Raw genomic sequence first — 14,681 nt, forward strand, 5'->3', positions numbered from 1 at the left:
ATCATCCAATGAAATTGGCTGTCACAAATAATCACGTTTTTAAACCTATCACTGACACCGTTAGAAAACAGCGCGAGGACTTAAAACATGTGGCAGCACGTGAATTTGTCAGTCGTGTGCTAGGCAGAAGTGGAAACGTAAAGGTAATAATTATGTGCTTACAGACATTTTTGTATAACTTATATTTGGATTATTTAAAGTAATGCAATTAATAAGTGTTGTCCGCTTCGTAATAAAATATTCGTCTCCGCAATTAAGGTAATGAATTTTTATTTGAAATGGAGTCATGCATACGACATAGGTCGTGTGTCAAGTCGCCATGTAATATAGACATTGTGCACTATTTACAAAAAAAGTTGCTATGTGTCTTGTGTGTGGCTATACTAGAATTATCACCTAGCGATTCAATTAAAAACGTTTTGGCCATATGCAAGCTTGTTACCATGCATGCGTCAGAAGGTTCAGCATTTTAGGGCATTTTAGGGTAATTCAATTCTCGACAACGTGGGCAGTTCGTAAGCATTGCTTCAACTCCGATCTTTTATGTCCAGTCAATTTTCCCTGATCTGTAGTTCACTATTAGATCCACATTCTTTTATGTACCCTATTACGGTAAAACACCAAGCAATTCGGTTTAATTTGTTGTTTGTTTGTTTAACGCCTGTCTCGGCAATACTCCAGCAATATGACGGCGGGCTGTAAATAATGGAGCCTGGAGGAGACGATATCGATCCTATGATCGATATTATGAGGATCGATCCACGCAATTGGGATAGGATGACAAGTGGACGAGACTGACCACCCGGACGGTGGGGTAGCCTAGTGGTTAAAGCGTTCGCTCGTCACGCCGAGGACCCGGGTTCGAATCCACAAATGTGAAGCCCATTTCAAGCGAGAGTTGTTGTTGGTTTGTTTAACCCCGCACTCGGCAATATTCCAGCTATATGACGGCGGTATGTAAGTAAGTCTGGACCAGACAGTGATTAATATCATGAGCATCGATCCACGCAATTGGGATCGATGACATGCGTCAACCAAGTCGGCGAGCCTGACCACGGAAACGAGAGATAGACGATAATTTTGACGGAATCGGTCGTAACTGTCGTTCGGAATACCCCGTATTAACGTTTTCGAGGTTGCATGATCAGAAATAACGCATTCCGACTGTCACTTTCATGATTCTGGTAAGCGACGCTTTGATTGGTCGGATGAAAGGTCGTTCTGACGTGACCCGTTATGAGATGTCCTCATATCTTTGTTCAGCGATAGCGAGAACTGAGCTCTGATTTTAATGAGATTGATGCTGAGTACAGTATATATTGCAGTAGCTTTGGCATCACGCCCAGCCTTCTTGGGACATTCAGATAGCCATAGTCTAGTGGTAGAGCGTCCGCCCGGGGAGAGAAATGTCGGGGTTCGATCCCGGGCCGCGTCCATCTTCCCGAGGCAAGCGTGTCAACTAGCCATGTCAAAGCCTAGTTTCTGCCCTTGCCACACCAAGGCCACATTTCTTGCCTCCGAGTTGTGCCCCTTGTAATGAAAACACGATATCCAATCAGATAGCTGTTCTTATCTCGTTCAAAGATGGCGACTACCATAGTAGGCGACGACCTAGTCGATCAGATAATGAAAACATTCGCGATGACACAAAAACATACAATCGTTTGGGGATTTAATAGATCAAAAATACATTCGTGTCTACAAGGACAAACAGCGGTAAATGACACGACGGTGTACCAATCGTGGATGTTGATTTTGTGAAACGTTCTGATTGGACTATCGAAATGTCCGATAGTCCAATCGTATTTAGCACAGGAAAGTAGGCTTGATGTGGCAAGGGTGGAACAAGACTTTGATCAAAAGGCTGGTGGACGCTCTTGCCTCGAAGATTGACCGCGTCATACCAAAATACGTTGAAAGATGGTACTTGGTGTTACCCTGTCAGGTGCTCAGCATTAAGGGGCTAAAACCAGGACTGGTCGACTCGGAATCGGTATCCTGTGTCTGAGTGGGATATTCATGTTAAATTGTGGCATGGTATCTCGGTGTGCTAGCACTATAAATCACGCATGCGCACATACATACAACTACATACAACTAAGTGCAATGATCTTGAACGCGGCGTAAACCCCATTTCACCACATCCCACCTTGTGACTTCCCTTTCTACAGTATTGCAGTTCCATTCCACTGTACGCACGTACGTACGTACCCAAGGTCTGTTCACAGAAGGGGGCACAGGTGGTCCAGTCGTCTAAGGCGCCGCGATTCGCTGTGCAGAGTTGCGTCCCTGGGCACGCCAGAAACCTATGATTGTGGGTTCGAATCCCGGTTCGCCCCGATTATGTTTCTAGGTTTGTCAGCACCATACCCGTGCACGTGGGTTTCTCCGAAGTTGTAAACGTCTGAGACCTGTATCACTTCGGGCTTTCCTCCCCCATTAAGCTAACACGCCGTGATATGACTGGAATACTGTTAATAGCGGCGTAAAACCCAACTCACTCACTCACTGTTCACAGAATAAACATGCTTAAAGTTGTGGTTATCCAGACTTGTTGAAAAGGTCGTCTTAAATATTTATTTGTCCTCCAATACGCTTGGTTGTCTAGTGTTTGTTATGTAGAGAATGTGTATTACCCACTTGACTGTATTGTAGCAATGGCACCGACTGCTGCCGCCATCACCGTCCTCCCGCTGTTTCTGTTTCCGGTATGTGACATTCACAATAACGCCTTCTCGGGAGACTGGGTTCCAGGGTAGTGAGTGAGCGCCTGTGGTCTGGTGGATAGTCTGTCTGGAGAGTGTAAGGTCGGATTCCATCCCCGGTCACGTCAAACCAAAAAGACGTTAACAGATGGTACTTGTTGTTATCCTGTTCGGCGCTCGGCATGAGGGGGCTGAAACAAAGACTGATCGGGTCGGAGTCAGTATACTGTGTCTGAGGGGGTATTCATGTTAATCTGCGGCATGGTATCTCGGTGGGCTAGCGCTATAAATCGGCATCAGTCCGGACTAGTACAAGCAGCCACACACACACGTGCATGCACGTCGCTATATAAGTGCAATAATCTTGGTCGCGACGTTAAACCCATTTTCGCCTCGCCTCGCCTCAGAGGTAGATCAGTGTCCTTACGGTTAGATCTATTCAAAAAAAAAAGATTTTAAATTTAGGACGACTCTATTCTTTCATATTTCTTTAGGGGGCACGGGTGGCTCACTCGTCTGAAGTTGAATCCCTTGGGCACGCTAAAAAACTATGATTGTGGGTTCGAATCCCGGTTTCCCCAATAATGTTTCTAGGTTTGTCAGCACCATACCCGTGCTCGTGGGTTTGACCGAAGTGGTAAACGTCTGAGACCTGCATCACCTCGGGCTTTCCTCCCACATCAAGCTACACGCCGTGAACGTAATTCTCTGTTCAAATCCCAAGTTTCTGACACTGCAGCCCTAGCTATACTGTGTATATATAGGAGAAACAAGCGTGCAGTCGACTTGCTATGCTCTTGATGTTTCAGTGTCTTTTGGTGGCTATTCCTCACAAGTTCATATTGAAGGGTGAGTTTAATCGTCATTCTTCATAATCCAGTCGGGGTCAAGTTGTCCCAGTCGTTTAAGGCACCGCAATTTGCTGTGCAGAGTTGCGTCCTTTTGGGTACGCCAGAAACTGATCGTGCTTTCGATTATGTTTCTATGCTCGTGGGTTTTACCAAAATGGGGTCCGGTCGGGTAGCCTGGTGGTTAAAGCGTTCACTTGTCACGCCGAAGACCCGGGTTCGATTCCCGACATGGGTACAAAAGCCCATTTCTGGTGTCCCCGTGCCGTGATACCGCTGGAATATTGCTAAAAGCGGCGTAAAACCATACTCACCAAAGTGGTAAACGACCTGTATCACTTCGGGCTTTCCTCCCACATGAATCAAACACGCCGTGATATTGCTGGAATGCTGTTAAAAGCAGCGTTGAACCCGACTCACTCGCTCATAATCCAGTCAATAAGTACAAACTGCATCGTAGGTCTTTAGGTCCAGGTAGGAATAACAACCCATTCTTGTCGTTAGAGTCGACTAACGGGATCGGGTGGCCATGCTCGCGTGGATCGATGCTCATGACGTCAATTACTTGATTGTCTGGTCCAGACTCTATTATTAAGACTATGATATTGCTGAGTGCGGCGTTTCACAGCAAACAAAACTTGACAGCCTGAACGAGATAATAAACGTCGGTAATCACCTATTTTTGTGATTTAATAAGTCACCTCTCTCTCCACTCGCACATCAATTAATTTCTCAATAATACATGTATATTCATAAACCATTTGCTTACGTTGAGTATTGGGCACTCTCATCCAAACATATATCTTGTCTTGCCAGTGCACCCGGAGTGTGGTCCTAATGTGAAGAGTGTAGCGAAGGTCAAGATCGTCACCGATCTGCACTTGACGGGCTTTGCCAGATGCAAAGATGGCAAGAATTACTATTTCCAAACCTTCAACTACGTGAACCACGAGCTGAATGTCTCGTACACGGGAACTGGCTGCGTGTTCTTTGTAAGTGGCAACACGAAGCCAAACTGTTGTCCATACTGTTGTCCATGTCTATTCCTTTATCAGCGTAACCTCTTGATTTTCAAAGACAAGATCTCGCAAACACTCTCATGTGGTCTGTGGGCCGTTAAACAACAAACAAATCATATAGTCAGGACTCGTGAAGATCAGGGGTTGATGGGTCTTCAGCAACCCATGCTTGCCATAATTTGAAACTATGCTGGTAAGAGGCGACTAACGGTTTCGGGTGGTCAGGCTCGCTGACTTGGTTGATGATGCATGTCATCGTATCCCAATTGTGTGGATCGATGCTCAATATGCCAATCACTGGATTGTCTGTTCCAGACTCGATTATTTACAGACCGCCGTCATAGAGCTGGAATATTGCTGAGTGCGGCGTTAAACAACAAACAAATTGTATGGTGTGTTGTTCGTAACGGTGTCTTCAATCAGTTTTTTTCTTTGAAATAATTCCATTCAGGGCTGCAACTTTCTTTGACCGATTCTGTGTTTTGTCACAATTTATGCCCAGGAGTACAAGTTTTTACTTTTTTTCATATAACAGAAAATGGGCACATCTAGTGTGTTTACCGTCCCCATTTTCATCCAATGGGGGTCGCCCGATAGTCCACTGCAGACAAGTGAGGAACAGTACCAAATCACGTGTACCTTCGACAAGAATGGGGAGAGTAAAAGTGAATTCAAGATCATTACTGAAGCGTGAGTAACTTGTCTTACTCTCTTGCTCATAGCTGGAACATGTTGACGGCGACTTTACACAACCAACATTGCTTGATAATTTGCTCAGCACATGTTGAAAAGGATGGTCATGAGTCGGCTCTGCACGGGAGTCGCGAGATGGGTCTCCAGCTGGCGAAATGAAGATCCGGTGGCCAGAATAAGTCGACTGGCTCAATATTTCACGGGTTTGCTTGCACAACATAGTATTTACTAGACCGCGAAGACGGGGAGGGAGGGTGCTTATAATGGCATCCAATGGTTGGCCTCGGCTGCGCTGTTTTGTATAGCTGGAAATTTGACCTAAACCAATACTTCACCATATGCAGTGTCACGGTCCGATGATCGACGGGTGAGTCCTTGGTCCCAAAGTATTGTCTGCATCCGGGTTTCCCCCGATTTGTGGGGTGGTGGGGTAGCCTAGTGGTTAAAGCGTTCGCTCGTCACGCCGAAGACCCGGGTTGTACCCATTCCCGACATGGGTAAAATGTGTGAAGCCCATTTTTGGTGTCCCCGCGATACTCGCTCCCGATTTGTTAGGGTCTGCCACCTCTACGGTCCTTCCTCCTCAAACATTTCATCAATAAGAAGTCATGTTCAAAGTGTGTTCAGTAATTCAGCAAAACTTGAAAACTTATCTTTATTTTCTGATGTCAAGAATGTATTTAATGCGCACTACAGAGGAATCCGTATTTTATTCGTTAAGATGAGACCGCCGACTTCCAAGGCGAGATCATGTCGTAAAATTAAAGTCTAGTTTCTATTCTTTTACCTGTGTTTTTTTCAGCTTTTTTTTTATCACAGGTGGTATACAGGGTGATTGGAGGAAAGGTGTTGTGAAATGATAAAATGTTCATTTATAATCCGGCGGTCGGGTAGCCTAGTGGTTAAAGCTTTCGCTCGTCACGCCGAAGACCCGGTTTCGATTCCCGACATGGGTACAATGTGTGAAGCCCATTTTTGGTGTCCCCCGCCATGATATTGCTGGAATATTGCTAAAAGCGGCGTAAAACCATACTCACTCACTCATTTATAATCAGTATCTCCTTTCTGAAATTTTGGGTTCGATTCCCGACATGGGTACAATGTGTGAAGCCCATTTCTGGTGTCCCCCGCCATGATATTGCTGGAATATTGCTAAAAGCGGCGTAAAACCATACTCATTTATAATCAGTATCTCCTTTCTGAAATTTTGGCTACCTTCTCAGACTTCTCGCCCCACGGGAGATCCAGACAAATCTTGGGCCATTGGCCAAATCTGGATATACACTGGAAATGACGGACGTACTTGGGAATGAACTCCCGAGCACTGTAGACATCGGGAGGATGGTGAAGATAACGGCAAAGTCAGATGGTAAGGCATTTTTCTATCCCTTGGTTGTAGGAGATTTCCCCCAAAACTGAAGTGATATACAAAACGAGTGGTTGGTCACAACTATTGGGCATGATATTTGACGTTTTCATGAGTTAGTTCCCTTCATTGACATACATGGATTTTATTCAATTCTAAAGTTGGGTATTCGACCAGAATGATATAGATATCAAGACAGTGTTACGTATACACAGCATTAAACAGTTTGTGAAATGTTGAGTCAGCGGACTCAAGTAATTCCGTTCGATCAAATACTGTTTATCTCCCACCAAACGTAATAACGTGCTGTCTTGTATTCTGCTGTATTATTAAACATCGGTGCCACCTCATCTTAAGTGTCATGGCTTGAAAGTTCGCGTCTTCTCGTACAGATTGGTTCGTCAAATCGTTCCTTTTATTCTTACGTTTGAAGTTGTCTTTGTCAAATACTATCCCACGCCCAGGAGGTACGACTTCTACTATTCATGATCAGTACATTTTGCTGTTTGTTTACTCCAAAAATTTAACTGGTACTGCGACTATTGTAATCTTTCAAGTTTCAGTTTTGCAACCTTTTTTCAGAATTGCTGTTGAAAATGTGTTCACAAATGTGTGATGAATATAAATAACATGGTGATGTCCTAATTGGAAAAATGCCACTTTTTGTCCTGTGTAAAAAGTGAATTCAGGAAGCGCAAGACCACCTTGAAAGTGTTCGTCCCATCAACTCTCATGTTCGCTACATATTGTTGAAAATGCAGTAGGAATGTTGCTTAGTGATGAATTTTCATAATGTTGGTATTATAACTAAGTTATTTAAGTGAGATCATTAAAATGGTGAAAGATGATGTGAGTTATAAATATTTAACATTCCCTGTTCAAAAATTAATATTTAATTTGGTAAAACATTAAAACCAGGACGGTTTTAGACCTATGCTATAAACTGGAAGGATTGAGTGCGCAGACTGAGTGATATATTTAATTGGTATTATTTAAACACATTGATTAAAAATCAACTCACAAAATATTCACAAAGGGTATTGATAGTTGTTTTCTTTGGATATTTAATGTATTTTTGGACCCACTGGAGTAATCTGTTTGGTATTTTTCACACCCTAGTGCAGATATTTTTAAAATGTTACCTAAAATGCTGTTTCAGGCGACTTATAATTTATATCTGTTCTGAGTGTTCAGCATGGCGCATGAATTCAGCGATACACATGTCTAGGAGATAACTCCTACTGTTTTGTAAATGGATGTAGTCCCACTAAAGAGTACATACCTCTTATTTTAATTTGTAACCGAGCGCTTTAGTTATAATGGATTATAGGCAGACATTTTAAGGATTGATATATACGCTATCGCTGTATTCATACGCAGTTTTTGTGTGAAAAGGCTTTTTAAAGGTTTCAGTAGGAAATATGCCTCTTTCCAACCAGACATAATGAAGCATTCTTCAATGTCATGGTAGAATATAACAATAGGCGAAACATAGCACCTTTTCTATACGTTATTCACTGAAGTATTGTTCGTGTGTGGTGGCAGTGAATGCTGGTAGGCAAGTTGGGTCGTTTTGCAGTGTTATACTATTGTGGTTTTGAAATTGTTCATGTATATTTGTACGCAAGTAACTCAAAATTCGGAAATGGAGGTATTGTTTGCTTATTTTACGCTAACCGGAGGTCTGACGAGTTTGTGAATAAGAGGGTAAGTTGTGACCTTTCCATTGCTTCATAATGTAATAACCTCGCCATAACTATTGGTGATGGTCATTTGTCTGCCACAGGGCGGGATGGGGAGTCTGGACTCAGAGCGCTGTCATGCGATGTCGTTGGGGTCAAGACTACGAAGAGATACGCCATTTTAAAAGCTGGGTAAGCTATGGAAGTAGAAGTTGAACTCGACAACCTTCAAGAGAAAATTAACAAAAGTAAATTCTGAAATGGGATGAAAATATTAAACACAATTCATTTAGCCTGTCAGTTTTAGTCTCCGGAGCGCAAAGCTGTTTGGAAGACTTTGCAGACGATTGACATATAAAGCTGAAGATGTATGCTTTAACTTTAAAAATTAGTTTAGACTTCAACAATATAGATTCATTGGCTTTTGTCGCAGTATTCCAGCTATATGACGGTGGTCTATAAATAATGGAGTCTGGATCAGACAATCCAGTGACTGACATCCTGAACATCGATCCACGCAATTGATATATGATGATATGCATAAACCAAGTCGGTCAGCCTGACCTACCTATCCCGTTAGTCGCCTCTTATGACAAACATGGGCTGCCGAAGACCTATTCTACCCCGGATCTTCACGGGGGACAAGCATAGGTAGCGGAAGACATATTCTAACCCGGGTCTTCACGGCTTGATTCATTGGTAGAGTACGATCCAGGTCCAATGCGTGTTTCACAACTGCATTGAAAGAACACTCGTTTGGTTACATTTTATTTATACGTTAGTATGATCGGTTGATCCCGTGAAATAAAATCCCCACCCATCAATTGTGTTGAAAACGAGGCGCCGAATCCATAACACAGCCATTTTGTTTTTACCTTGTGGGTACAGTCGAACCAGTTTCTAGACAGGCCGTTCCCTATTTGTCAACAAATCTCAGAACACAACACAACTCCACAACAACCTCACGGACATGCATCGTAACTGATCATGGTATATCTGAATATACCATATACAGTAAACTACGGTTATATCGAACTTAAAGGGACCACTAATTTCAGTTCTTTGTAACCCTATTTCGTTATTAACATATATACAGCATATAAATACAGCAAATGGCTGGGACAAAACAGTGCGTTATATCCGCCAGTTCGTTATAAGCATGTTCGTTATAAACGTAGTTTACTGTACACTTATCAATGGCCATGCTTTACGGTATGGAGGCCATTTTCAGAATTGAATCAAACTGAGACATCGTCTGTCATTCGAGTATTAATCAAATGCCAGATCAGTATTGAATTGCTTAATACAAATATAACAAATGTTATACAGATTCTCTTACTTTTTTTGGATGGAGTCCCTTCCATACGATAATCTGTACTTTACTAAGAAAGTGTTATCACAAATATAACATTTGTTACATTTGACTACTTTCTAAATGGCATTGTTTTCATAATACAAATAGTTTAGAAAGCGTAGGTTTTTAAATAACGCCTATCAAACTGTTTGAGCGTGCTTGTTCACCCATTAAAGGGTGCATGTGTACTGTCGGGTTGTGGGTTGCAGTTGCGGTGACGGCATAATCTTCGACCAGAAGGCAGGGTTCACGACGAAGGGTCTGACATCGGTCAGCCCATTCTTTGCCTCCTTCAACCTCTTTAAGGACGAAGAACTGTTCTTTGACTGCAACTTCACGCTCTGCAAGAAGGCTTGTGATGGGGTACCGACAAAATATATCTTTTGAAAAATTACATGTCATCCCAGGAGTTCTGTTTCATTTTCACGCTGATGAAGATGACAACTTCATCTTTCACGTTGAGGGGCGGTCGAGTAGCCTAGTGGTTAAAGCGTTCGCTCGTCACACCGAAGACCCGGGTTCGATTCCCGACATGGGTACAATATTGAAGCCCATTTGTGGTATCCCCGCCGTGTGATGCTGGAATATTGCTAAAAGCGGCGTAAAACCCGCTCTTTCACGTTGATAAACATTACGCATTATTGCGTCCTTTGTAGTTTGCACAGTATATGAACTATTGTTTTGAGGAAGGTAAAAGTATAAAGAATTTGTCTATTTGAAATAGCCTTTATTCTTTTCATGACATCAGAGTTCCTGTGCTACCGTTCGCCGGAAGAGATCCATGGATAATGATCTGTCTGGTAGGTATTTCACCTATTGTCAGTAATCCTTCAGGTTACAGGCCCTATTGGGCCTGAATAGGAATATGAATAGGCCCAAACACCCGTGTATTGCAAGGGAGAGCTTAACAGAGATAGTGATGTCAGTGTGACCATTACATTGTTTTTTCTATCTATTGTCACCGTATCCCACCGAGAAGTTGACGGTTGCAGGGGTGGCCAAACCAACCACCCCCATAAATGTTTTTTTGTAAAAAAACCTAAACATTTAGCATTTCATTTTGTGAGTGAGTGAGTTGGATTTGACGCCGCTTTTAACAGTATTCCAGTCATATCACGGCGTGTCAGCTTAATGTGGGAGGAAAGCCTGAAGTGATGCAGGTCTCGGACGTTTACCACTTCAGTGAAACCCACGAGCACGGGTATGGTGCTGACAAACCTAGAAACATAATCGGGGCGAACCGGGATTCGAACCAACAATCATAGGTTTCGCAACTGTGCACAGCGAACCGCGGCGCCATGGACGACTGGGCCACCCGTGCCCCCTTTCATTTTAATAGTAAGTTTTAATCTATTACTACAGTAACTTTCTCATTTGGACATGTTTTCAATTATTTAACAGACGACCAATGATATTTTTTGCGGGGGCCGGGATTGACGTGAAGTCTTATTTCTAAAAAAATGTTCATTTGGTGTTTATTTTTTAAAAAGTGGATCCCAAAAGAATTGTTTTGAGGTTTGCTTTTTTAGAAATGTTGTCTTGAATGAAAAAGACCTGCAAAAAATGGTAAAAAAAACAAGTATTCATTTCATCAGATAACATTTTTTCAATAACATGGTTATTCTGTGGACAGTCTTATTACTGGAAAAAACTTAGTATTGTACATAGTCTCGCATGGTCTTCCCATAACTTCATGCTTATATTTTCATCCAAGTCTGCGAAGCTCTTGACACATTCACTGGGCCATTTGCTAGCTCATCCATATTGGGATTTTAGGGCAACTGTCAAACAAAATGCCCCTATGTATGATGGAGCCGCAGACATGGGTTTTTGGTTTTGCTGTGACCTTGCTGGTTGTACCTCACAAACAAGGTTGGACTGGTCCTCGCTCACATATTTGAAAATTGCAAGAACAGGGCATGAATTGAGAGCTGAAAGCCAGGCCAGGTTTGTGCAACAGTCCCTTCTGGAAAGATCCGATTGCAAGAACTGCTGCTATACCCTTTCCAGTGTCGCCCGTATGGGGATTCAGAACAGGTCCCGAGCACACAATGATTGTCACAGTACTGAGCATACGAGCATCTTGTAACTTGAGCGAGTTAAACCTCAACATCGCATCGGCATTATTTCAGCCATAAAGCGACGTTTGGATTTTGGAGTTGGACCTGTCGGAATCGTACTTGGTGTAAACTGTTGCTCAAGTTATCAACCACTGCCTGTCTACGGTCATTTACATGCATATGTGACAGTAATAATAACATTCACTCACTCACCCACCCAATGTTGTGTGGCACGATAGCTCAGTTTGAAGAGCCGTGTTGACTACATATACTCTTGATGTAAAATTCTTTTTCCAGGAGAACGTGTCGAAAACATTGCCTCTAACGCTGTCAACGTGGAAATGGATGACTCGGTAGTTAAGCTCACGGAGATTCCTGGTCCTGCCGAGCGCCCCTCTCCTACGGGTGATCTTTATTGGAGGGTTCTAGCGACCATGCACTGGGAGTATGCGATGCTGTCCCTATCCTTGACAATCACATTTCTGGTCGTTATATTGGTCGTCAGGTCTGTTTCCACCAGACCCATTGCAAAGGAACCAGACATTAAACCCACTTAACACTTGCAAAGAAATGCCTATTAAATCGACCTCGAATTGATTGTGTTTTGTTTTCTTAAAAAATGGAAAATTGGAAAGAATTGGGGTGGAATTGTTTGACGCGGTTGTCGGCAATATTTGACCTGAATGACTAAGGTCTGTAAATATTCGAGTCTTGACCAAACTATCCAGTGATTGACATGAGCATCAATCAACGCAAATGGGATCCGATGACATGCATCAACCCAGTCACCGAGCCTGGATACCCGGTACCGTTAGTCGCCTCTTACGATGAGCATTGGTTTCTGAAGACCAGGGGCGGTCGGGTGGCATGGTGGTTAAAGCGTTCGCTCGTCACGCGGAAGACCCGGGTTCGATTCCTGACATGGGTGCAATGTGTGAAGCCCATTTCTGGTGACCCCCGCCGTGATATTGCTGGAATATTGCTTAAAGCGGCGTAAAACCCCACTGACTCACTCACTCTGAAGACCAATTCTATACCCGGATCTTCACGGTGTGAAAAAGGAAACTTTGATGAGAAAAAACAACTCAAATCGTATGCTCACTTGGAAGAGTATTGTTTTCCAAATCGGCACTGACGATGGTTTGGGACTGCTTTAGTCTGGTTTCACGTGCTTGCTAATCAGGCCAAAGTCCTGGTTTGGTTTCACAGGTGGTGAGGCACCACTCATTCGCCGTCCCGATGTGTCCCTTGGCTGCCAGGATGTGCCGATTCTAATTCCATATTCGATAGTTTTTTGGTGCTCTGATGCTTCACTTAATGGTTGTAAATGTTGCATCACTTTGAGCATTTCCGACACATGTTCCGATTGTAAATGAAAAGGAGACGCTCTCCCTTTGTTAAACAACTACATACATCATAAAATTACTGCGTTCGAAGTAACATGAAGTGAACAAGGGGATAATTCTACGTATTTATATACAACTTTATTGCAATGAATGCAACGTTGATACTATTGGGCTCAACCATGATATTGGGCTTATTGATGGATGTGTGCTAGGTTTCGGGACGAAAAAAAAACCCTGGTGGTTTTCAAAAAGAAATTATGGGAGGTGATGTGTTCCTAGACTGGTTGGAACTTCCGCTATTGCCCATTTTAAACAACGCCGGTGTTATTGTCATGGGTAACGCCAGTTAGTATCTGATTCCCGGACGTTATATTGTCTCCCAAACCATGGGTAGTCTGAAGGCGACCATACAGGAATATGATATTGTCGACTTCAGACCATATGAAACGAAAGTTCAATTCATGGAGAAAATTCGGCTGAATAAGAAACCAGTAAAGTACAAGACGTGCTGGTGGCACAACACGGTTACGTTATCTTACGTACGCCAGTCAGACCATTTCATACATGCATGACAACGCACGAATATTTTCTCAGTTGATCATTTTACCCGTAAAAGTACATTTTAAGGGTAATCACATTGTCAGGACAGGCTAGATTAGGTCAATTCGCGTTATTTTGATATATGCTCTTTTTAGTCCTATAGTCCTAAGAATCGTATTTATTAAATTAAGCTAGAAAATCAGTTTTCTAGCATTTCCGACAGTACCTTAGAATTTTGTGCTTTAAAAAGAAAGTTCTCCCAAATGACATTTCTTACATTGTGATATAACTGAAATACTGATCAAAGTGACGTCAAACCAAAATCGCTCATTGGTCCAGCAGTCGGAGAACTTCTCCCTACGTTCCAATCTTGATGCTGCAGGAGGTGATCAGTGAGAATGTCGACCATTCTGCAAATTGTGGCAAACTTGCACAGCTACATGACTGATTTAAGCATTGATTTTCACTTGTTTGGATATGAATCTAAATAGTGAAGGCCAAACATACCAACGTCGGAGCTTACGACAACTAATTGTATACTGGAGGTGACATGAGCATAAACTGTATGCTCGAATTGGTCCACATTCAACAATTTAAATTTGATTACAAAAGATATTTTCAAAATGTATGAATAGATGAAAAAGTCACAACCCCGGTAAGTCAGTGGGGGATTACAATTGGTCATCATTGATCAATTGGTTGATCATTGAAGGGTGATTATAAAGATTTGCCAATTATATACTTGGGTATAATTCATAGATTACTGTCCGGCGTCTGTGTAGGCACAGACAAGTCAATACTTTGGGTGTTAATTTCTTCGTTTTGTTCACTAGGATGGGATGGAAAACATTTATTCTCAGCCACAGCTACAAAACCAGATATTCTTTTAATCAAAACTACGATCCTGAATATTCTAATAACACCTTGCAAGTTTATTCTTTTTCAACAGTCTGAAGCATAATTATTTTTTTCAAGAATTTTGGGGGACAATTATCATTTTTCAATAAAATGCCATTGTGTTCTGTGTTTCTTGGCTGAAATGATGGCATGATGCACAAGATATTTAAG

At 42.5% G+C, this 14,681-nt stretch overlaps 1 protein-coding gene across 1 annotated transcript; it reads left to right on the forward strand.

The window, feature by feature from the left end:
* The first annotated feature begins 76 nt into the window (after positions 1-76).
* LOC124147156 (vitelline envelope sperm lysin receptor-like) lies at positions 77-12,325 on the forward strand. Its single transcript, XM_046517770.2, has 10 exons — positions 77-143; positions 2,656-2,708; positions 3,515-3,554; positions 4,370-4,545; positions 5,108-5,262; positions 6,489-6,634; positions 8,418-8,505; positions 9,877-10,030; positions 10,416-10,467; positions 12,025-12,325. The coding sequence occupies exons 2-10, from the start codon at positions 2,658-2,660 to the stop codon at positions 12,282-12,284; spliced, it is 1,122 nt and encodes a 373-aa protein (XP_046373726.2). The 5' UTR covers positions 77-143; positions 2,656-2,657; the 3' UTR covers positions 12,285-12,325.
* The last annotated feature ends 2,356 nt before the right edge of the window (positions 12,326-14,681 follow it).

The sequence above is a fragment of the Haliotis rufescens genome, unplaced genomic scaffold (genome assembly GCF_023055435.1).
Source record: "Haliotis rufescens isolate VD_foot unplaced genomic scaffold, xgHalRufe1.0.p SCAF_1, whole genome shotgun sequence".
In the NCBI taxonomy this organism is placed as follows: domain Eukaryota; kingdom Metazoa; phylum Mollusca; class Gastropoda; order Lepetellida; family Haliotidae; genus Haliotis; species Haliotis rufescens.

Bases quoted from the DNA above. Each gene is read 5' to 3' on its own strand.
- LOC124147156 (XM_046517770.2), top strand. From the start codon at position 2,658: ATGGCACCGACTGCTGCCGCCATCACCGTCCTCCCGCTGTTTCTGTTT. The intron at 5,263-6,488 runs GTGAGTAACTTG...CTACCTTCTCAG, and splicing joins TTCAAGATCATTACTGAAGC to ACTTCTCGCCCCACGGGAGA. The intron at 10,031-10,415 runs GTACCGACAAAA...TCATGACATCAG, and splicing joins GCAAGAAGGCTTGTGATGGG to AGTTCCTGTGCTACCGTTCG.